The sequence below is a fragment of the Danio rerio genome, chromosome 12 (assembly GCF_049306965.1).
Source record: "Danio rerio strain Tuebingen ecotype United States chromosome 12, GRCz12tu, whole genome shotgun sequence".
Classification (NCBI taxonomy): domain Eukaryota; kingdom Metazoa; phylum Chordata; class Actinopteri; order Cypriniformes; family Danionidae; genus Danio; species Danio rerio.
In genome coordinates, this window is record NC_133187.1 from 5,615,244 (window position 1) to 5,640,398 (window position 25,155).

The following is a 25,155-nucleotide window of genomic DNA, read 5'->3' on the forward strand; positions in this document are numbered from 1 at the left end:
CTGACATTTCTGTTAAAATTGAGATATTGACATTTTCCTATTAATTGACAACTTATTTACATTATGGGATTTTTTTATATAAGTTATTTACATTTTTACAGTTTTTATTTAAAAAACAAATGTTACACACACACTGTTTGCTATGGAATGCAAAAACTTTGAAGCTCAATATCTCGAAATCATTCAGAACACAGATAGAACCTTATAATTTTAAGGTAACGATTTGAAGAGACTCCAAAGCCTCAAATTAATGCCTTAGATATGGGAGACACCCAAATTTCTATACTGTTGGTGTGCCTCGTGGCCTGAGACCTTTCCCGATCCCAAACATTAAGATCAGTAAAAATGTTGGTTAATCTTTATTTTGATGGCCCCTATTGCACATTTTGTTGACTAACAGTAGCATTGCAACTACATGCCAATTAATAGTCATTTGAGTATTACTAAACTGTCTGCTTGATATCTGCTGATATGCTCCTTCAACATTTAACTGACTATAAAAAGCAGTCTACTTATAATCTGATGTGGATTAGTTGGCATGTAAAGGCAGTGTAGCTTAAATTCAACAAAATGTGTTAAAGGGACCATCAAAATAGAGTGATCCAAAAATGTAATGAGCAACTTGATCTTCCGTGGTTAAATGAATTTGATAATAATTTAGTGCAACATTTTCACGCTAGAAAGCATGTTTGATGCGGGAAAGTAACTAATATGATATACTGCAATGGCCCCTTCAAATATGAGATCAATGTAGTGACCTTTGACGCTCTCAGTCACCAGCTTCGGTGTAAACTCACAGTTAGCCAAAAATATCTGAGCATTCTCGAGACCTACCTGAGCTCAAACTCCCCTCTCCCTCTCAAACGGGAGGGAGCCCCGGGCTCGATGATATTCTGAGCTCAGGGCTCTCTCTTGGGACAGCATGCCCAATACACTATTATCAATCATTAGCTAAGAGTGAATAAATATATATATATAATATTCACAAAAATATTTTGAAGAATGTCTGACCAGACAGCCATTTATATGTTAAATCGGAAAGTCAATGGGTAACTGCTACTCTTTTGTCCTCTTTTGTTTTCCGCAGAAGAAAGATTTTCATATTGGTTTGGAAAAAGTTGAGGGTGAGCAAATAAAATCTTTAAGTAAAGAGTTATATTCCTCCCAGTTGATGGACCTTGAATATAAGTGAGCAGTGTTGTGCTCTGGCAGTTTCATTATGTTCATCTTAATTTTGGCCGCTATTGATTTTCAATTTGGTTTGGCCAAAAGTGTCTTTCAGTAGCAGAAGCCATTGGTTTCATATTAATATTGCTGCATTTTAGCCATGCTCTGTATGACCTTGTCCTCTGCAGACTTGCATCTCCTTGGCTTGTCATTGAGCGTTTGCGTTCTGAAGTGAAAGCGGATGGGAATGCAGTGTAGTTGAGTGGATATGTCTGCACAGCAGCAGCTGACGGCCGGCAGTCAACACTGCTTATTTATTACTCGCACGCGCAGTCCTTTAACCGGCCTGACATGCATGCGGCAAACCAGAGCGACCAATCACAGAACTGCAGCTCATAAATAAGACCAGTGCACCCAGTCACTTTCTGCTTTTCAGAGTTCATCACGATAAAATATAAAACCCTTTTAGAAAAATAAACAAAAAGAGCTAACCTAGCAGAGAAGAGGACTGACTAAATAAATAGGGTTAATTATGGGTTAATGGAATTAATTTAGAAAATAATAAAACTGCATTGTACGCATTTGCATCAGTAATGTGTGCATACCCAGATCAATAACTATTAGTAAAATTGGCAGTAAAAGTATGGTGCTAGTTCAGTAGAATGATTATGTGAAACATTATTACATTCATTGTAACACTTTACAATAAGGTTCAGTAATTCATGCATTTACTAACATGAACTAATCATGAACAACACATGTACAGCATTTATTAATCATAATTGAACATTTACTAATGCATTATTAACATCTAAGTCCATGCTTGTTAATATTAGTTAATGCACCATGAGTTAACATGAATTTACAACGATCCACTGTATTTTCATTTACAAACGTAAACTAACATGAACAAATACTGTAGTAAATGTATTGTTCATTGTTTGTTCATGTTAGTAAATGCATTAACTAATGAACCTTATTGTAAAGTGTGACCCATTCATTTCCTTTTCAGCTTAGTCCCTTTATTCATCAAGGGTCGCCACAGTGGAATGAACCAACAACTTATCCAGCATATGTTTTACGCAACGGATGCCCTTCCAGCTGCAACCCAGTACTGTGAAGCACCCATACACACTCATTCACACACACACACACACTACAGCCAATTTTATTTATTCAATTCATCTATATATGTCTTTGGACTGTAGGGGAAACCCATGCCAACACAGGGAGAACATGCAAACTCCACACAGAAATGCCAACTGACCCAGATTGGACTTGAATCAGCGACCTTTGTGTTGTAAGGCAATAGTGCTACCCAGGGGTAGATTAAGTGATTCGGGGGCCCTAAGAAATTTAAACCCTGGGCCCTAAAATGCACCTTCTGTACTTTTCAGTTTTTTATTATCTCACTCAATCTACTTTTCTATATTTTGTTTTAATGCAAAAAAATAATAACAGCATCTTGTAGAACTTTTTATTTTATAAAACGTTTTATATAACTTTAATTAATTCACAACTACAAATGACAAACTTTCAGTTTTAAAACGCAATCTTTACCTGATTTGACTGCTGGACTGCTCTGTGATTGAGACTTGGGGACACATTTGCACAGATGTAATTATTAAGTGTTTTATAAGACCCTCATCACACAAAATATTATAGAAAATGATGTTATATAAGTAATTTATAGGTATAATTTATACCTTTAGGTATTCATTTGGGGGCCCTCAGATATTCCTGGGGCCCTAAGCAGATGCTTATCTTGCTTATTGTTTAAATCTGCTCCTGGTGCTACCCACTGAGCCCCCGTGTCACCCCATCATGCAAAACATCACTTTATTATTAGATGAAATTGTAATGAAAACATTTACATAATATCAAATACTAGGCGAGGCAGTGGCGCAGTAGTGCTGTAGCCTCACAGCAAGAAGGTCGCTGGTTCCAACCTCGACTCCTTCGCGTGGGTTTCCTTCGGGTGCTCCGGTTTCCCCCACAGTCCAAAGACATGCGGTACAGGTGAATTGGGTAGGCTAAATTGTCCATAGTGTATGACAGTGTGTGTGGATGTTTCCCAGAGATGGGTTGCGGCTGGAAGGGCATCCGCTGCGTAAAAACTTGCTGGATGAGTTGGTGATTCATTCCGCTGTGGCGACCCCGGATTAATAAAGGGACTAAGCCGACAAGAAAATGAATGAATGAATATCAAATACTATAACTGTTTTACATTTTTGCACTTTGTATATTATATGGCAGTTTCTGCAGTGTTAATATTGAGTTGATACAGAATAATTAACAGCAAATTAATTAAAACTTATTCATCTTACAGGAACGGATGGATGGATGTTTGTGGGTTAGAAAAGCTGCCAATTTATCAAGCGTTTGATAAACAAGTTATGATAGCATGGTACCAAATGATGAACCATCTTCCACAGCTCACTGATGTCAAACTGGTGCAGCAGAAATATCACACACTGTTCACAGTGCAACAAATCACCAGCAGGTGAAACAGGGGTGTCCAGGGCAATGTGTTACAGCGCAGTTTATTACACACTTCTGTGTAAAGACTGAATTATGTTTCTGTGTCAAGCACATGCGTATGAACCGCATGTGTATGGTGCCCTGGCTGTGACTGTCAAAGATGCGCACCTCCCAAAAACTACTTGTCGCAACGATGCGTAGCTTAAGCTCTCTGATCGCTCTGCTTGGTCGCGCTGATGAGTGTGGGCTGGGGTGAGAGCCACAAGCCCGATAGATGAGTGTTTACAAGTGTGAAGTCCTGCGAAGTAGCTCTAGATGGAAACTTTTGTTTTGTGTTTACCTTATGATTAATGTTGGTGTACGTTTGCTGGTTCCCGCCTCTAAATGAGCGAGTTTTAGCATTAAAATGTACATTCGGGAAAAATAAAACACCAGCAAAGAAACTCGACACAGAGGAACATCATAACCTACTGCCAGCTAGCGTTTCAGAAGAGTTATTACAGAGCAACACAAACAGCATGCAGACGTATAAATGCAAGGCAGGTGCTGTGGGTCACGCCGATCACTCGACACAGAAGTATAAGCCAGCCTTAACCCTTTGACTAACCTTTTACCAAATGGTTGACCTTGTTTTTACTGTTTTAAATGATGACTGTTTTAAATAGTGGTTTACACACACAGCATTGTTGGTTTACAAAAAATAAACAAACATCCTGGTGCACTTGATTTTGATAGATTTTTTAGGGGTTTTCACCTTTAATATGATAGGACAGTGAAGGACAGACAGGAAAGCATTAGGAGCAGAAAGAGGATAGGGATCGGTATTCGCTTGTTAAGTGTGACATCACGCGAAGCGGCTTCCGGGTTCAACTGAATGGGGAGACTCATGAAATGGTAATAATAAACATTTACAAAGCGATTTAATGCTTTCTAAAATCACGATGGCAGTATATATGTACATGCCTAATATCCAATGGCCAGAAAGTGATTAATTTTTTATAAATTGTAAAATTTTTGGTATTTGTTATGCAGCAAGCCCAGAGATTGTTGTGTACACTATGACTTTATATAAAATTAACATTAATGTGTGAAAGGAATAAATCGTGATCATAAACGAATGATTTCTCCACTCAAATGAGTTGCGGCTTAGACCCAGAAACAGTATTACATACGTCACAAACACGTCACCACTTAACAAGCGGATAGGACCTCGAGCCGAGAATCGAACTCTGGTCGCCGTAAGCACCTTGGTGCTATTTGTCAGCGCACTTAACCACTATGCTTTTGAAAAAAGCATGTTAAATGAAAATCTGAAATATTTTAAGGCAAGGGTCACCAATCTCGGTCCTGGAGTGTCACAACTGTTGCAGTGCCCTCTTTTGGACACTTGAGGGCACTAGCTTGTTTTAAAGTTTAACTTCATTTCCTATAATCCTTTGCACTTCTGACTGTATTATGTTACAGCTGTTTCTTGTTTGTTAGTTTAGCCCTGTCTTTGTAAACCCTTTTGTCTTGTGTTTTAGTTGCCTTAGAATTTTGTTTGTTTCTTGTGTCTGGTATGTTTGTTTGGTTGTCTAGTTTTATATTGGCTTATTCTTGTATTATTGTTTGTTTTTGTTAGCACTTATACCCAGTTTAGTATTTGTTGATTTTTGGATTCTTGATTGTTTTATGTTCGCATTCCTGCCCTGATTTTGTATTTGCTTTTTTTTGGAATTTTTGTCAGTCCTTTCGTCTGGACTCATTTCTAGATTTTACGTCTTTCTTGGAGTTCCTGTGCAAGATTAGGAAACCTTTGTTTCTGTCTAAATAAATTGCTGCACATGGAATTTTTGTGTTTTGTGAATCTCCATCTCGTGACTTAGAATCAACAAATACTAAACTAGCTATGAGTGCTAACAAAAACAAACGCAAACAATAATACAAGAATAAGCCAATACAAAACTAGACAACCAAACAAACATACCAGACACAAGAGACAAACAAAATCCTAAGGCAACTAAAACATAAGACAAAAGGGTTTATAAAGACAGGGCTAAACTAACAAACAAGAAACAGCTGTAACGTAATACAATCAGAAGTGCAAAGGATTATAGGAAAGAAGTTTAACTACAAAACAAGCTAGTGCCCTCAAGTGTCCAATAGAGGGCACTGCAACAGTTGTGACATGGAGGGCCGGTGTCCCTGCAGGGTTTAGCTCCAACTTGCCTTAACACACCTGCCTGGATGTTTCAAGTAAGAGCTTGATTAGCTTGTTCAGGTGTGTTTGATTAGGGTTGGAGCTAAAATCTGCAGGACACCGGCCCACCAGGAACATGCTTGATGACCCCTGTTTTAAGGCATACTTAAAAAGGTGATTTAGTATTCAAAAATGTTTTAATTTGAATTTATTTAAAAAAAAATTGTTTGTATGCTTCACGTTATCATTTTTTTCATAGTAGATTTATTAAGTTTGGTACTTTTACTATAAATTGACACATTAATAATTTGGTAGAGGTTAATATTGTATGATGCGTTAAAGAAAAATGCATTGATTGTGTTAACTAGCGACATAAGGCACTAAGAAATGCAATCCAAACTTTTTTTTTATTGGTGGGCTTGTTAAAGAGTTAAGCACCATTGTAGCCCATTCTAGTGCCCATGGTAACTACACTGTTACTAGTAATGCTTTAAATGGACTCAAGCTCACTTAAAGATTCAATAGTATCTGGATGCAGCCTTTATGATGCAGGCTGAGATTGCATTACTCTGCAATGCAATGTCAGACACAGTGCACTCAAATGGAGCGAGTGACGTCACGGTAAGAGTTAGGGGTGGGTTTGGTGAGCCCATTAAAAAGCATTTGATGCAGCTCAGATTGCACTGCACCAGGCAGGGGCGGACTGGCCATCTGGCAATTCTGGCAAATGCCAGAAGGGCCGGACCATTTTTTAAATGTGGGCTGGTAAGCTATTTTTTTTAATTAATTTTTTTATATGTATTGTTTTTACATGCAGGCAGCTTTTATCTCTTGTTAGATGTGAGTATTATGATGATGATGATGATGATGATTATAGTAGTAATAATAATAATAAATGTTAAGCATTGGCCCAATCGGCAATGACCGACTGGTTTCGAGAGGGGCCGACCCAATTAGAGGTTATGCGGACGTAATCAAAATCTGGCAAGAATGTCAAACAAAAGGTAAATGCAACACAAGCTAATTGTCAGAGATGGACCATAAAAAAGGAAAGGCGGTGCCGAAAAGCTCACAGAAAGCAAAAAAAAGTCTCTAAAATCAAACGAAATAGTCTCTAAAGGGGGCAGTGCAGGGGCGCAAGAAGGTCGCTATTTCGATCCTCGGCTGGGTGAGTTGATGTTTCTGTTTGGAGTTTGCATGTTCATGTGGATTTCCTCCTGGTTTCCCTCACATGTGCTCTAGGTGAATTGGGTAGGCCTAATTGTCTGTAGTGCATGTATGTGAATGTGTGTGTATAGGGGTTTCAAAGTGAGTTGCAACTTGGAGGGCATCTGCTGCGTAAAACATATGCTGGGTAAGTTGGCGGTTTTTCCGCTGTGGCGATCCCTGATAAAAAAAGGGACAAAGCCGAAAAGATAATGAATGAATGAAATGATTGCATAGATAAATTTGTTATAAATAAGTTATTTTTGTTTCAGTCACATGCATTAAATGTTTAAATATCTATCACTTATGGTACTGCTTATATTATTTCACCATCTGTATACCAATATAAGTAGTGAATATGCGTGTTCCTGCATGGGGCTGTGTCGGTGTGGTAATGTGGGCTGGTGTGGCTACAGTGCCAGGGCTGATTTTTAGTCCCAGTCCGCCCCTGGCACCAGGTCTGTATCCAGACCCCTCTCCTAAGGTTGGATTAAAGGAGAAAGTGGCCTGATCTGAAGATTCCTGTTGCACCATTCCAGAAGCTTCAAGCAAACATCTGTGAATATCTGTGTTCGGATTCACCTGAAAAGTTAATTGGCACATTAACATATATGTTTTCACGTTTTTACTACAATTAACATGGTAAAATTAACGGTAAAAATGGTTAGATTTGCGAAATTATAGTTAAGTGTGGTTTGCATGGTTGACTACCATAAGCCCAAATGAATCATGGTTGTGTGACACCAGCCAGAGTATGTTGTAAAACTGGCATGCTGGAGAAAAGTATAGTGTAAATATATATGATTTGCTTGATATTTGCTTGTAGAATGTCTTTTAATATTTCTCCAAACTTAATTTTCCTTTTATGATTTTTTTTTTAGATTTGCACAATTTTTACTTTTTTTACTTTTTTTTTTTTTGCTCAATACTTTTATTTTTCATTTGCAAAACTTTATTTAATGTTGCAACTATATGAGGTCCTGAATTGTCTCCATAATTGTGCTAATGGAAGTCAATGCATCAAAAAAAAAAAAAAAAAAAAACATGGGTACTTCAATGTTACTATAAAAAAAAACATGGTATTTTGGTAAATAACTACATAATACTAATGAACTGCGCAGCCTACTTATTTTGTGGAAATGCAAGTTAATTGTAGCCTGTAGCTATTAACGTGGCCACCCCATAATTATGGACTAAAGGCTATAATCATCCTTCACAACCAGGGTGTCATTCATCCACGGTTGTTTTTCGCCTAGTGTTTTCCCGTGCGCGCGCTTGATGTAGTTCCTCATTTCAGCCTCCTCGTCTCCTCCTCCCGTCCAGTGACTGAGAGCCTGCGGCCAGTGATGAGCCCTGCATCCACACCGATACAACCAGCGCACTGTATTGACAACAGCAGCTTATTTTGCTATTAATGTACTGAACGACGTTTAAATGCAAAGCTAGATTATCAAGTTTCCATTAAAACCGTGCACGCGACCGTTTATGCAAATGGACTAATCGCGTACGTGCGTCTCCAATCGCGCTCTGGATGAACCGCGCGGTCTGAGGTACGTGTTTGTTTATATATTTCATGTATGTGTTGTGCTTTAATGAACGTTTGGATGATATTCAGTGTCTGTGGGGAACGCTGGCGTTTGTTTAATTAGCAGACAAAGGGATTCCCAACCTGGATAGGTGAATTACCTGTGTTGTTGGATGGAGGTGGACAAAGGACAGGTTTACATTGTTCCTTGGTTATGATTATGTTCATAGTTAAAGCGTATATATGAAGACTAAATTGTATTGGGTTTTATTCACACTCCGTTTCCCTTTTCTCCCTCTCGCTCACTCTCTCCATATGTCTCCTATTTTCCCTAAGGCTTTGTCTTTGCCCTCCAGTATTCATGAGAGCATTCAATGATAATTTTGACTTTCACCTCATGTTTACAAACATTATTCACATTTATCAAGCGTTTTCACGTGTTATTATCACTTTTAGCCTCATTATTGCTCTTAAAGTTGATTAAATGAGGTGTTCTTGACAGAATGTGGATTAATTCTCCTGCTGTTAAAACGTTATAACATCCACGCCTGCAATTGAGGTCAGTTTCATGACCTACATATCTAGGTTAAAAGGTTAAAATGAGATAAACAGGCTTGCATTTTAATGAAGGAATCACCGAGGTTGATATTTTTAATTACTCTACATGATTAATTTCGTAGGTGCAGAAGCAGAAACGTAGCCTGCGTAGTGTTAGACATGGGACGATAACCGTTTTCAAGGTATACCGCGGTTTGGAATAGTCAAGGTTTAAAAGCTGCTCAAATTTTCTGCTCTGCCGTTCCTAAAGTATGTGTGAGATTTTTTGTTTACATGTTGTTTTAAGTTGTTTAGGACCACATTAGCCTATCTCCCGCAGGAAAGATATCCAAAGACGCCATTTTAAATTGAAAAGAAATCTGTTTCTGAAACAAATGAAAACAGCAAAAGTCCGTGATTTATTTTATATTATTTAGCCTGACATGTTTACTGTTGGCAAAGCAGTGGCGTAGTAGGTAGTGCTGTCGCCTCACAGCATGAAGGTTGCTGGTTCGAGCCTTGGCTCAGTTGGCAATTCTACGTGGAGTTTGCATGTTCTCCCTGCGTTCCTGTGGGTTTCCTCCGGGTGCTCCGGTTATCTCCACAGTCTAAAGATATGCGGTATAGGTGAATTGGGAAGGCTAAATTGCCCGTTGTGTATGAGTGTCTGTGTGTGTGTGGATGATTCTCAGAGATGGGTTGCGGCTGGAAGGGCATACGCTGCGTAAAAAACGTGCTGGAGAAGTTGGTGGTTCATTCCACTGTGGTGACCCCGGATTAATAAAGGGACCAAGCCGAAAAGAAAATGAATAAATGAAATAATATGTAATCAAAATATCTGTCCACAAAAACAACAAAACATTTAAAGGTAATTAAAACCCTTTATGTTGACCGCTACACCACCCTCATAATTGTGAAGCGCTTTGGGTGTATGTCCATACATGATTGAAAAAATTCGCTCTATAAATACACATTAGATGGCGTAGTAGGTAGCGCTGTCACCTCACAGCAAGAAGGTCGCTGGTTCGAGCCTCGGCTGGGTCAGTTGGCGTTTCTGTGTGGAGTTTGCATGCTCTCCATGCGTTTGCGTGGGTTTCCTCAGGGTGCTCCGGTTTCCCCCACAGTCCAAAGACATGCAGAACAGGTGAATTGGGTTAGCTAAATTGTCCGTAGTGTATGAGTGTGTGTTTCCCAGGGATGGGTTGTGGCTTCCACATAAAAACGTGCTTGATAAGTTGGCAGTTCATTCCGCTGTGGTGACCCAAGATTAATAAAGGGACTAAGCTGAAAAGAAAATAAATAAATACACATTAGATTACATATTATTGTTTTCAGTTAAAGCCATTTTCAGTATATTTTTGGATTTTGAAAGCCTCCCTTTGACAAAGCAGTGTTTTTGTTTTTTTGAAAAGTATCTATATTATTTAAATAAACACATATGTCAATGACTCAAGATCAATGTGTGTGCAAAAATTAAGCCACAAAGGCATTTGCTAATTTTTGGGGTAATTTGGAAACACTGTTTGTGGGTATTTGGATTTATTATTTATTAATACTTTTTTTTTCATTTGATTTAAAAAAATGCTTTCATGAAAATAACATTTATTTGGTGACGTTTGACGATAAAAGCGATATTTTAACCATGCAGGAAAAGGTGTTTTTTGTGTGTAAAAAATCTCTTGGATGTGATTTGTAGTCAGATGACAGTGTGTGCTGGAGTGTGAGTTTGCATCTCATCACGCGTTTCTGTGCCGAGGTTAATGAGATTCATCTTATGTGCACATAAATCTCATCTCTCATATGTTGTTTTCTTCATCCACAGCATCTGAACATCAGCACACTGCCTCTGCAGCCTCAACAGTCTCAATGGAAACAGAGTACCATCAGGCGTCTCTGGGCTCTCTGGTTTGCACCCAGGATGAGGAGCCGACAAGCTGCCAGATTCCTGGCCCTGTCACCTATCAGCCGGGGCCCGCAGCGTCAGACTCCTTCCCTTGCCTGCGACCCCTCACCTTCCCTCAGCAGCCCAAAGAGGAGGTCCGCTGCTCGGGAGAGGTCATCGTGATGGTCAAGGACAAAGCAGAGAGCGGTACTTTCAAATTCTAATTTTATTATACATAGTATAATATGTAGTCTAATGCTTACAAGCAATTCCAGTGTTATGGATGTGACATTTGCAGTGAAAACTCAAAACAAAAATTCATGTTAACATTAAAAAGTATCCATTAAGGACGCACTGATTAAAACATTATTGTTTTAATGTATGTGGATAATTTATCTATTACTTAAATTTTAGGTCTGTGTGACAGAAGTTGATGCGACTTTTATTGTTAGTATGCTGATGTAACCAACTGGATCTGAATATTGAGTATAGGGGCCGGAGCTTTCTTTTTGTGCATCAATCACTCATAGTGATGTTTTGTTTTGTTCAACAATAAAAACACTGAACCAGCACCGATTTCCCCCTCAATTTCAGTTTTAGCTGACTGAATATTTTTTCTCCTTATTGAAAACCCCTTAATTAACTGCACATTCAAAAAATGCTCACAGCAAATACAGTAATCAGACAGTTATAGGTCACTACAGTCTCTGCAGAGGGACCAAGACCATAAATAGACACTCCTAGAATAGAATATTATAAAAATATCAGACGTTAGGTAACCAATCAAAAAGAGCAATTCACTTCAGGAGCAACTTCTGTGCCCACATTTCAAATATCTGGGGCGTTTGCCTAAACCCTTATTGTTTTCACACGAAATATTGAGAATATGATGCTGAATTTAGTATTTAATAAGCAGACAGCTTTTACAAGGCAGAAATAAAAAAGAGTAGAAGTGAAAATGATTAATTTAGAAAGCACTTCATCCTCAGTGTTGGAGGAATAGTTTACTGCACAGCAACTCTGATCCTGGTGAATAATGCACAGTCTCTTCTCTTTTTTTTTTGGACATGTTTATTTAAAATGATCAGGATAAATGTACAATGGGCTTCCAAAAATACAGTCACTGGCAAGTGTTACAAATATTGTGCTGCGAGTTGTAGTCCAAACGTTCTACAAAAACAGATCATAAACAATAACAGAAAATAAATTAGCGAATCATTTAACCAATACGTAAATACATAGACATTTGAAGATATATTGTCAAAATATTATTGAAAATAATATTAATAAATACACTCACAAACTGTTTTTGATGCTTTCAGCTTTCAGTATTTAGTATTAATAAATAGTATTTTTTATTTGGTGCGGGAGCTTGGGGGGCGGTGATAGCTTAATTGTTTTATGTTCAATCTAGGCATGGGACGATAACCGTTTTCAAGGTATGCTGTGGTTTGGAAAAGTTTTTCCAGCAGAAAAGGCGCCGTTTTAAATTGTAAAAACTAAATCAGTTTTTGAAACAAATGAAGACCGCAGAAGTCAATAATTAATTTAACCTGACACATTTATTGTCCCAAAATATTTTAAATGCTTCTCAAAATAAAATATAGTCTGTTCAAAAGGGGAAAGTTTTTGTTTATTACCCAGACATTTAAAAAGAATATATTTTAGAGCAGTAACAACGATACTGTGATACCGTGAAACCGTGATATTTTTATCTAAGGTTATCATACTGTCAGAATCTTATACCAGCCCATGCCTTATTCAATCTACTTAATTATGTAAAAACGAATAAGTTAAAGGTGCAGTATGTAAATTGGACAGTCAGTGGCTGAACTAGGTGTTGCACCCTTGGTTCAAAACACACGCAAGTGCAGGTTGCCAGATTGTCAACACCAACAAAGGCTGATTTAAGTCATGTTATAAATGAAAGCAACGACACGGCGTTAGAAGGAATATTTTCTTTATTAAAAGGAGTTTCTGTTCTAACCAACACCTGAAATTTATATTTTAGTGATATTTAATCACCTCAGGTACGCCTCATCTGCTTTATTTAGTCTTAAAGGCTAATAATGTGAGTTTGAATGCCATTTTACATGACATTTATTGCCATACTACCGAAAGCAGCAGCAGATAGGTCACCTCAGAACTTGAAAATAAAATAAATTGTTTGAAATTGAACTTCAGAACTGTGACTGTGCAAGCCAACACATATCAGTGATTCAGCATCTACATTTGATAACGTTAAAGAGGTTTAATATGTATTAATTACATTGTAAAACTTATAATTTTGTTGGAGTGCAGTGAGTGCACTATTCTGTGCTTCTGAAAGGCTGTATTTAAATTTCCGTCATGGTTCGTCTGGTGCAAACACCCCAATTGCTTATCACTGCAAACCTTGTCACGTAGTGTGTTGTTAGGACACGGGGTCACAATGTAACCTGCTCACCTAATGTTTATATTTGTAATATTTATGTTACTTGTTAATTAATAACTACCTCATGTGGAACTCTGAATCTGTATCTCATTTTGGAGTCTGCTACTGTCCATAGGAGATCACATTTCAGTCACAGACGCACACTTTGAGAGCTTTCCTGACTGAATGAAATGTACTATTTTCTACCAAGGCAACACGGGGTGCTGAAATATAAGTGGCTAAACTTGCATTGGGCGGGTTAAATGACCAAAACGGCCGTAACTCGTATTTTCAAAGCAGAATATCTGACTTTAGCATTCTTTTTCAGATAAACAAGAATGTTCACTTAGCATGTTTCTGAAATATCTGCAGACATATTCTGGTATTTGTATGCTTTAGAACAGTCAAAAACCTATAGAGCACCTTTAACTTAATTGCTTCATGTTGCCCCAACACAAATGGATTGTGTGGAACCCAGCATTTTTAAAATAAATAAATGAATGAATAGACGAAGGTTAAAAAAGAGAGGAAAGGAAACAAGATGCAATCTTTAACGTTGATAACTAAATAGTCACAAAGTTAAACAGTCACATCCTCTGTAAAGCACATAGAGAAATATTCGATCATATTTTAGACAACAGTACAGATCTATAAGGGAGACATGTTGCACAGTCTCTCCTAAATGGCGTTTCTTTGTGGACTAGCCACAGAATGAATGATTGAGAGCGCAGCACCTCTCATCTGCTGTTTATCGTGAGTTCATCTGAGGTTAAGAGCAAGATGGCATATATTTGATTTCCCTTCTTCTCTTATGAACGCTGAGTGTGCCGTAAACACTCTTAATTAAATTAAATTTGTGCATCCTATTTAAAACCACTAAAGGGGCTTCCTGGCAGGAAGGGCTGAAAGGCATGACAGAGATTAGAGAATTAATTGCATTGGTGGCTATTTAATTAAAGTTGGTTGGAAGAGCACGCCAGCCTCGCTTTCTATCATCATCACATTTGGGGGGGGGAACATGCTGAGATAAACAATAATGATTACAGACAGACAGATAAAAAGAAAAGATGATCTCTCTCGGGGATAAATGTGCAGATAATAGAAAATTACTGGCCAATTTTAGATCATTTACTGCAGATTTTGAAATGGTTTTGAAAGGAGTCAAACCCAGATTGCATTGATTTGATTTTATATATATATACATTATGTATTATATATATATACATTGTAAATCATAATACTGTAAGAGAGTTTATATAAAATGTAATTTTATATAAAATGTATATAAAATGTAATAAATGTAATGTAATTACATTTTATATAAAATGTATGTAAAATGTAATAAAATGTATTTATATAAAATGTAATTTTTTTTCTGTTATTCAAAAGTGAATTTTCAACATCATTGCTCTAGTTTTTAGTGTCATGTTTTTTGTTGTTATTTTTTTAATAGACTACTGTAATCTGCCTATTATTATTAATTATTCTTAGTGATTGGTTTTCATTAATAGATTTGATTATTATTTGCTTCTATATTTGTCATAGTTAGTGGATTTGTGATCTTTATTTTCTTTTGAGGATTTTTTTTATTTAAATTGTCATTCGAATTAGTGTTTAAGTAAACTTCTAAATAGGGGTGCGTTTCTGAAAACCATGGTTAGCCAACTAAGGTAGCAAGTTCCATCGTTACAAACACAGTTCATTGATTTAGCATTTCCAAATCCATCATTTCATCGAACATTCGCAAACTGCGTCGCAAACATTTATGCTTGCAACTACACCTCTGGAGCTGTAGCTAGAAATATAGTTCCTGGCTGTGTTCTGTTCCCAGTGATCCCCCCTATGCCCTATTTATTTAGAACATTCTTACATTAATCTTGGAATTATAAAAATAAAAGCATTAAAGTCTCTCTTAGGTGAAATTTGCTTTCAAAGTATTTTTGAAGTACTTTTTTAGCGACCTTCATGTTTACAATTGTGCTCCCTTCGCAGTGCACTTTGAAAACATTGATGTCATTTTGAACACCACCATAGCTCATGATGAAAGCTATAGGTGACCTATTATTTAAAAGAAGAATTTATGTTACATCTCCAAAGCTTGTGAAAACAAAAAACACAGCATATGTTAATTATTTTAATTTATAGTAGGTTATTGATTAAGTATCTGTACTGTATATGACACAGGCCTGTTGGTTAGAACATTTCTGTAGTGGTTTACATGTGTCCAATTGTAAGAGTAGACTTTAAAAAATATAAAATAAATAAACTATATCCTACTTAATAATAATCATCATCATCATCTTTAATATTATTTATATTATTATTAAAGTATGATTTTTAAAATTTCCTAATAAATATTACATTTCATTTCTTAATAAATAGCCTCATTATTTATTTATTTATTTATATGATTTATATATGAGATTAGAATACATGTTAGCTTTTGTAAGTGATTTTATGTTTTACAATAATGTTTGTAAAGGATGCTCAGGCCCTACATATTTCCATCAGCGAAAGCGAGTGCATGTTTTAACCATTGCCTTTTTTAATGCGTGTTCGTGTAAAACAATATAATGTGCACAAAGAAATAATGGTGTTCTTCTCTAAAGAAGTAGTTTCTCCACCCCGTTTTGAGCATCATTATGGGCGTTTTACGTTAACTAACGTGGTTCAAACGATGGATGGTGGCGCAGTAGCATGATCGCCTCACAGCAAGAAGGTCACTGATTTGAGTCCCGGCTGGGAGGGTTGACATTTCTGTGCGGAGTTTGCATGTTCTCCTCGTGTTGGCGTGGGTTTCTTCCGGGTGCTCCGGTTTCCCCCACAGTCAAAAGACATATGTAGGTTAATTGAATGGACTAAATCAGCCGTAGTGTATGTGTGTGAATGCATAAGTGTATGGGTGTTTCCCAATGTTGGGTTACGGCTGGAAGGGCATTCACTGCGTGAAACATATGCTGGATAAGTTAGCGGTTCATTACTGGTGGTGACCCCTGATTATTGTTTGCATTTGCATTGCATCGAAGAAACAATTCACCGCGCCCGGTCAGTACCTGGATGGGAGACCACATGGGAAAGCTAGGTTGCTGCCAGAAGTGGTTTTAGTGAGGCCACCAGGGGGTGCCCAACCTGCGGTCTGTGTGAGTTCTAACGCTCCAGTATAGTGAAGGGGACTCTATACTGCTCAGTGAGCGCCGTCTTTCAGATAAAATGTTAATCCGAGGTCCTGACTCTGTGGTCGTTGAAAATCCCAGGATGTCCTTCGAAATAGAGTAGGGGTTTAACCCTGGCATCCTGGCCAAATTTGCCCACTTCTCTTTGTCCATCATGGCCTCCTAACCCTCCCGATATCATAATTGGCTTACACATAGCTGGTGTGTTGTGCGGTCTGGCGCAATAAGGCTGCCATTACGTCATCCAGGTGGATGCTGCACACTGGTGGTGGATGAGGAGATCCCTCTGCATTGTGTAAAGCACTTTGAGTGTCTAGAAAAGCGATATATTAATGTAAGGAATTATTATTATTATAAAATAAAGTTATTTATAAAAAACTAGTGTTAACAAGACTTCTTTTAGCTTTTGAGCAGTAGTGCATGTGCGGTATTCTGTCAAATGTATATAGAGTGTTGCCAACTCACTAATACAATTAACACCCCCCTCTCATCATAAGATCTAGCAAAAAAAAAAGTGCAATTTTATTTCTGCTTACATGCTCTCTTTCTCTTGGCAGCTGATAAAATTTGCTCTTCCTCGAATGATGCCTTTTCCTCCAAACCCATCCTGTCGTCTCCCCCTCGCCGGCATCACTCTTTGCCCCACACACACCATCCACACGTGGGCCGCACTCGCATGGGCAGCCGCTCCAGCTCCATCGCCTACACAGCCTTCTCCCCACGGCCCTCCATCTCTCGCCACTCCAGCATCGCCACCAACCCACCGCTGGATCGCTCCAAACCCAAAGACTACCTCATCCTCGCCGTCATCGCCTGCTTCTGTCCCGTCTGGCCCATCAACATTGTGGGATTTGTTTACTCCATCATGGTAGGTAGAAACTGGGCCTTTTGGGTCATTCTCTACTATCTTATGCTGTCATAAGTGGCTCCTACAATTCCACATCAGTCTATGGGAAAAGTATCCAAACAATTTATGAAAGAATAAAGGTGAAACTCTCATCTTCATTCTAGTATTGTCACTGAAATGTCCTAGAGACCCTGGATGTTTCTTTGCGAATATATTATATAAAACCAAAACAAATCTGTTACATTCTGCATAAGTTACTTGATAAGGGGCAATATCTCCATTCCAGTTTTATTTAACATCATGACAGCTTTAAAACTAACCAAAAAGGAAAAAATTCACCACCTTTGCTAAATTATACTTAGAAGTAACATTCAAAAAAACAGTGTTGAGTATGATGGTTGGGTTTAATGGAAGCTGGATGTCTCTGTTGTGTTGTGTTAGTCGAGGAACAGTCTGGAGCAGGGGAACGTGGACGGAGCGAGGCGTTTGGGTCGAGTGGCTAAACTGCTGTCAGTGGTGTCGCTGGTGGGAGGAGCGGTCATCATCATCGCCTGCGCCGTCAATCTGTCCAGTAAGACCTCTTCAATGACCTCTCTACCCAGAACTCAGGGGAATTGATAGGGATGTGCCATATTTATCAGCTTCAATAATATTGATTTTTTTAATGATTTTAGGCTGATGTTATTGAGTATATGTTACTCGCTCACAGAAAAACAATCAGAATCACATCTTGAGGTTCCTAAAGTATTGATTGTGTGATGAAGACTATTAGATTGCACTTTGATTAGAATTAGAAAAACGCTTTTGTATTAATTTCTGTATTATTATTTAATAGTATGCAAATATTTAGATTATGTTCAATGCAATTTGTAAAGTAATATTTTTATCACAGGCTCATTGTGAATATGTACCCCCATATACATTTGTAGAGAACATAAATTCTGTAGCCAGAGGAACATCAGGCTGCATTTCGTCTTTAAAACGAACGCAACAGAGCGGTATGACGCTGCCACCAGCTTCTGTTTCTTTTTACGCTACCAGCTGACCGCTTACCTCCGTGTGGACGGCTTTTTCGATGTTCACAGTTTTCCCAGTAGCTCGCTACATATGTCAGCGGACTTGAGATGCAGAGAGGAGTTGACCACGGCGATGAGGTTCGAGTCCAGTGAAGTATAGTTCCAGAAAGCAAGTAAAACAAAAGGAAAAAAAATAAACAATGAAGTAAATAACAGGGTGAGAATGTCGTAAGATCTGAAAACAAAGTAAAAATCATCTGCGATTGCTTTTCTTTTTCTGGATTGCTTTTGAAGACACTGTTGGTTGGGTTTAGGGAAGGTGGTGGGTGGGGGGATCGGTCAGTCAGTCAGTCAGTAAGTCAGTTGACAGCGGCCTCTGACTGACTCGAGCTGCTGATGAAGTGATGAAGTATAATTCCAGAAAGCAAGCAAAACAAAAGGCAAAAATAAAGTAAGCAATGAAGTAAATAACAGGGCGAGAATGTGGTAAAATCTGAAAACAAAGTAAAAATCGTCCGCGAGGGCTTTTCTTTTTCTGGATTGATTTTGAAAACACTGTCGGTTTAGGGAAGGAGGTGAGTGGGGGGATCAGTCAGCCAGTTGACAGCGGCCTCTGACTGACTCGAGCTACTGACTGAATGAGATCTGAAAAAGCATACATTGTGGTCTCTGGTGGATTCTCAGGTTCACCACAGCGGAATGAACCACCAGTTACTCTGGCATATGTTCTATGTGGCGTATGTCCTTCCAGCCACATGTGCTGTAGTATTGTTTACCAAAAAGTGGTTCTAATTATAAACCTTGAATAAAATCAAAGTTTTTGCTTACTTTATGCATTGGGTTTTCCATTCGTTTAAGACATTCAGGTACAAGACATTGTACTGTTTGTGTCTTTAATAAAGATAAATTGTATTAAATAATTATATTATAAAAGACTACACAATGCTATTATTTATTATTATTATTAATTTTCTGTCCCTGAATGCTGTTAGACTCTCTAGAAAGCCATAAAGCACTGTTTATTTGATTTTTATCTTTGCTCTATTGCATCTTGTAGTTTGATTATTATATTTTATGCATGATTCACTCCCTTACAAAATCATCCCAATCAATTTCAAATATTGACTTGTTTCCAAATAGAGCTATTTAGAGCATCTGCTGAAATTTTATTCATAATGCAATACATAAAAATATCGCAATGTCAGATTTTTCAATGTCATGCAGCCCTAATTATCATTAGTTTAAAAAATCATACTGAGAAATCTGTTTCATCAGTATCATACACTTTTACATTATAGCCAGTCACTCTGAATCATAAATCTATACATAGGACTTTCTAAGTAGGTCAAGAAGCAGAGAATCCTTTGCAGCTTGAGATTTTCCTCCCGCTGTTCTTTTGATGTTTAAATAGTTCTGCTTTTCCCCCATTGGATATTCAGCTTTTTTGTTCTAATGTTGGGAAAATGTTGTATAAAGCTGTTGGTGATTAGAGACATTTACACTGAATATACTGTTACGTAATTGCTTGAATAATGTGTATATGCCAGTATGTGTGAAAGAAGGCAGGCACTGATGCTAAACAACACAATCCAATCTAATAATCCATCTCTTCATTTAACGCCAGAGCTCACAACCCATTTACTTTCATTATGTGACGTATGTGAGAGTAAACAGGACATTCAATGGAAAAATAGAACAGGCCGACAGTTAATCCATTGGCCATTGGTTGAATTGGATTGATTTTTGTCATGATCCTATTAGAAACAATTGAAGAGTGCTGAAATTCTGTTAGATTTGTAAATAATTGCATACAAATGAATTCATTTCCAAAACTTCTCCACACTGTAATAAATGTTTAGACCATCTTGAGGGATGTTAACAATAACAACTTGCTGTTTTTCATTTTTAATTTCCATAGCTTCAGAGAATCCCGAATTGTCCACATATTGATAGAAATTATTATTATAGCTGATTTAATGTTAAGCCATGATTGAATTGCCTCTTGTTACAGATATGAAATAGTTTAAGAACAAGCAGGAAATGTTCATGGGTTAATGATACACACTGAAGTGGTGTATTCACCAAACATGTGTTAAATTAGTTTAAATGGATAGTTTAGAAACCCAAAAAGTCATAAACTCTCCCTCAGGTGGTTTAAAATCTTTATGGGCCCTATCATACACCCGGCGCAATATGGCACAAGGCGCAACGCAATTGTTATTTGCTAGTTGCAGCTCGGCGCAAAAGTTGTTATGACGTTTTGTGCCACGCTGTTTAAATAGCAAATAGATTTGGGCTCATATGGAGGCAGGGGCGCTAATAATTTAGGGGAGCTAATAATTTTGACTTCAACTGTATGTATGTATATATACATATATATATATATATATATATATATATATATATATATATATATATATATATATATATATATATATATACAGTTGAAGCCAAAATTATTAACCCCTTAGATTTTTTTTTCTTCTTTTTAAAATATTTCCCAAATGATGTTTAACAGAGCAAGGACATTTTCACAGTTTGTCTGATAATATTTTTTCTTCTGGAGATTCTGTATTTGTTTTGTTTCGGCTAGCATAAAAGCCGTTTTTAATCTGTTTTTGAGCTTTAAGGAGAAAGTAAGGGTTTCCATTTTGCATATTTCTATAAAAATGTCTTTCCATTCATCTGAAGTGAGAGAGGTTAACAGAAGCCATTTGTGTGTAATAGCCTGTTTAGCTGCAACCAGAAGAATTCTCTTTAAATATGTGCATTAGTTTCATGCAACTCAAGAATTATAAAACTGAAAACTGAAATTGGATTTTAATCCACAATATGGCCTCCGACGATGAGCATTTCGTCTACTATTTTGTGTGTTTGTGTGTGTGTGTGTTTTCTACCTATTTATAACCTGATTTATCTGTGCATTTGCAGTTAATGTGAAGTCCTGAGTGAGGTGAGCGTGCCATAGAATCAGCTCCGCATCAGACCACTGACCCGAACACCACGGCCCCATTTGTTTTGCCCACTGCTGCTGTGACGGCAATCACCACTTAGAGCAATCGATTATGGGATGCCTTTGCTCTCTGAAAGAACCCTTGGTAAATCTGCACCGACATGCCATAATTAAACAGACGGAGCGGGATACTTCCACTGAAGTCTGAGTTTGCTCCTTGGCACTTACACTGAGCTCCGACAGCTGAAAAAATGAACAAATATGACTCACGATCTGTAAAGACCGGCTCTTGTTGAGGACAACTGCTGGTCAAGCAAAAAAAAAACAAGTATTTTTCCTTCTCCAGAAGCAGAAAACAAGCCAAATCGATACAGAGACAGATTGAGTGTCCGTCGCTCTGAAGATCATCAAGTGCTTGACATGTGATGGAGTGGATCATCTTCAGGTCCTGGTCGCATCCTTATATCAGAGACACACTTGGTTTGCTACAACGGCAGCATTTGTTCAGTTTTCATAACCTCATTTACACCAAGATCAACTGTGAGTAAAGACCAGAGATATGTTTGTTATTTACTTATACATTTTAGATGTATGACTTCAGACATTTGAAGTGTGTTTCATCATACTTTTAATTATACAGCCCTGCATCTTCTTTAAAAAACACTAGATAGGACTAATATGATTAATTAGATGGTCAAAAGTCAGAGTGAAAACATTATTATAGAAATGCTGCAAAAGATTTCCATTTTAAGATTCAAAGAAACTAAATCTATCACAGCTTCCATAAAGATATTAAGCAGCACAAGTGTATGTATCATAAACAATGATAAATAATGAATGTTATACTGATCATGACACTGGTGACACTCAGATTAATAGAATATACAGTATATACTCCCACCAGCCACTTTATTAGGTACTCAAGTCCAACTGCTCGTTAACGCTAATTTCTAATCAGCCAATCACATGGCAGCAACTCAATGCATTTAGGCATGTAGACATGGTCAAGACGATTTGCTGCAGTTCAAACCGAGTTCTTCTAATAACTACTTCCAGCAGGATAACACACCATGTTAAAGCTCGAATCATCTCAGACTGGTTTCTTGAACATGACAATGTGCTCAAATGGCCTCCACAGTCTCCAGATCTCAATCCAAAAGAACACCTTTGGGATGTGGTGGAACGGGAGATTCACATCATGGATGTGCAGGCGACAAATCTGCAGCAACTGCTGCTTGACGTGATGCTATCATGTCAATATGGAGCAAAATCTCTGAGGACTATTTCCGTAATGCAAGACAAGTTTATTTATATCGCACATTTCATACACCGTGGCTATTCAAAGTGCGTTACATAAACAAGAATAAAAAAGACAAGTTTAAGAAAATAAAAACAAATAATAAAATGATTATTTCCTAGAAATGGGTTGCGGCTGGAAGGGCATCCGCTGCGTAAAAACTTGCTGGATAAGTTGGCGGTTCATTCCACTGTGGCGACCCCGGATTAATAAAGGGACTAAGCCAACAAGACAATGAATTAATGAATAAAATGATTATAATGATGGTTATAAAAGAAGAAAAAAAAAAATACATAATAGTACGATCTGTCGGACGTAGCACAGTGCTCACTCAGTGAAGGCACAGCTAAACATGTGTTTTCAGTCTTGATTTGAATGCGCCTTATATTATAGCACATCTGATCATTTCTGGAAGCTGATTCCAGCAGTGAAGGGCGCTGTTAGTTGCTGAAAGCTGATTCACTTTGCTTTGACTGAACTCTTTTAATTTCTAGTTTATATGATCCTAAAGATCTGAGTGATCTGTTTGGTTTGTATTTAGTGAGCAAGCATATCTGTAATGTATTGAGGTCCTAGACTATTTAGTGATTTATAGACAAGTAATAATACTTTAAAATCTATTCTGAATGTAACTGGGAGCCCGTGCAAAGACCTGAGGACAGGTGTGGTGAGCTCTGATTTTCTGCTTCTGGTCAGAATCCTGGCCGCAGCGTTCTGGATGAGCTGCAACTGTCTGACTGACTTTTTGGGAAGGCCAGTGAGGAGGCCGTTACAGTAATCCACCCTGCTGCTGATAAAAGCATGAACAAGTCTTCACTGGAAACATCTAATTCTTGCAATGTTTTGAGATGATAGTATGCTGATTTACTAACTGCTTTGACATGACTATTGAAACTCAGTAACTTGTTGTATTTATGCCATGAAGAATTAAGGTGTTTCTGAAGTCAAAAGGGGGTCCAACCCAGTACTAGTAAGGTGTACCTAACAAAGTGGCTGGTGTATGTATATATTATAGATTTAATGCACTTTTCGTGAAACTTATATTAAGAGTTGGTGGTCAACAGAGTTTAATTTATTTTATTTTGTTTAGGCGACGCGGTGGCGCAGCAGGTAGTGCTGTCGCCTTACAGCAAGAAGGTCGCTGGTTCGAGCCTCAGCTGGGTCAGTTGGCATTTCTATGTGGAGTTTGCATGTTCTCCCCGATTTCCTCCGGGTGCTTTGGTTTCCCCCACAAGTCCAAAGACATGTGGTACAGGTGAATTCGGTAAGCTAAAATTGTCCGTAGTGTATGTGTGTGAATGAGATTGTGTGAATGTTTCCCAGTGATGGGTTGCAGCTGGAAGGGCATCCGCTGTGAAAAACATGTGCTGGATAAGTTAACTAAGCCGAAAATTAAATTTAAGTTTACATTTTTAATTTAATTTATAATTTAATTTATTCATTCATTTTCTTGTCCGGCTTACTCCCTTTATTAATCTGGGGCGCCACAGCGGAATGAACCGCCAACTTATCCAGCAAGTTTTTACACAGCGGATGCCCTTCCAGCCGCAACCCATCTCAGGAAAACATCCACACACACATTCACACACACACTCATACACTATGGTCAATTTAGACCAACCCAATTCACCTGTACCACATGTCTTTGGACTGTGGGGGAAACCGGAGGAAACCCACACGAACGCAGGGAGAACATGCAAACTCCACACAAAAACGCCAACTGAGCCGAGGCTCAAACCAGCGACCCAGCGACCTTATTGCTGTGAGGCGACAGCACTACCTACTGCGCCACTGCTGTCTTCAGACACTCTATAGTCATAGAATTGTTCTGTTCTTCCATCCTCACTGGCCATAATTTAAACTATGAAACAAGAACTAGGCATATATTTTACAATTTAAGAATGAGAATTTTTTTTGTGTCAGTTTTCTGAATGATTAAGGGATTATGATCACAATAATAGTGTTTTTATCTTTCAAATAGTTACCAAAACTGTTACAAAATGCACATACTTTGCAATAATTCTGTAATCAGAACTCCAAAATTAGGGAGAAACTTATATTGGATGTCATTTAGATGCAGAGCAGTATAATTATTGTCTTTACTTTATCAAATGACAATCAAATCTTCTTTCATCATTTTTTTTTGTCATTTCATCAATATACATGAACAGTTTTGAACATTCAATCATGCATTTACGAAATGTAGCTAATAATCCTGAAATATTAAGTTTGGACAATTGAAAAATACTCATTTGCACCAATCACACCCTTTTTGATAAAGCAATATGCAAGCCCCCACAGGCCAGACTGATGTTCATCACATGGTGAAAGTGTTTCTGGAAATAACGACCTTTATGAAAACACACTGTGTCCGCTGCAAACCTTTGTATTGAACTGTGTTGTTGGGTAATTTATATACACTGTGTAATCTGTAGCTCAATGTAGCCCAATCACAACCCAATCTTGCAATATTGTATTA

General features: G+C 37.8%; 2 protein-coding genes across 2 annotated transcripts in view; one reads left to right on the forward strand and one right to left on the reverse strand.

The window, feature by feature from the left end:
• fra10ac1 (FRA10A associated CGG repeat 1) overlaps window positions 1-25,155 on the reverse strand; it is an 855,621-nt gene that overhangs the window by 740,522 nt on the left and 89,944 nt on the right. The window lies entirely within an intron of this gene.
• On the forward strand, window positions 8,355-22,757 carry prrt2 (proline-rich transmembrane protein 2). The gene is made up of 5 exons (XM_002663904.7): window positions 8,355-8,583; window positions 10,918-11,184; window positions 17,121-17,431; window positions 17,852-17,981; window positions 21,358-22,757. Exons 2-5 carry the CDS (start codon window positions 10,962-10,964, stop codon window positions 21,372-21,374), a joined length of 681 nt encoding a protein of 226 aa, XP_002663950.2. The 5' UTR covers window positions 8,355-8,583; window positions 10,918-10,961; the 3' UTR covers window positions 21,375-22,757.

Coding starts and splice junctions, on each gene's coding strand:
- prrt2 (XM_002663904.7), top strand. CDS start 10,962: ATGGAAACAGAGTACCATCAGGCGTCTCTGGGCTCTCTGGTTTGCACC. Junction 11,185..17,120: donor CAAGGACAAAGCAGAGAGCG/GTACTTTCAAAT, acceptor TTCTCTTGGCAG/CTGATAAAATTTGCTCTTCC. Junction 17,432..17,851: donor GATTTGTTTACTCCATCATG/GTAGGTAGAAAC, acceptor GTGTTGTGTTAG/TCGAGGAACAGTCTGGAGCA.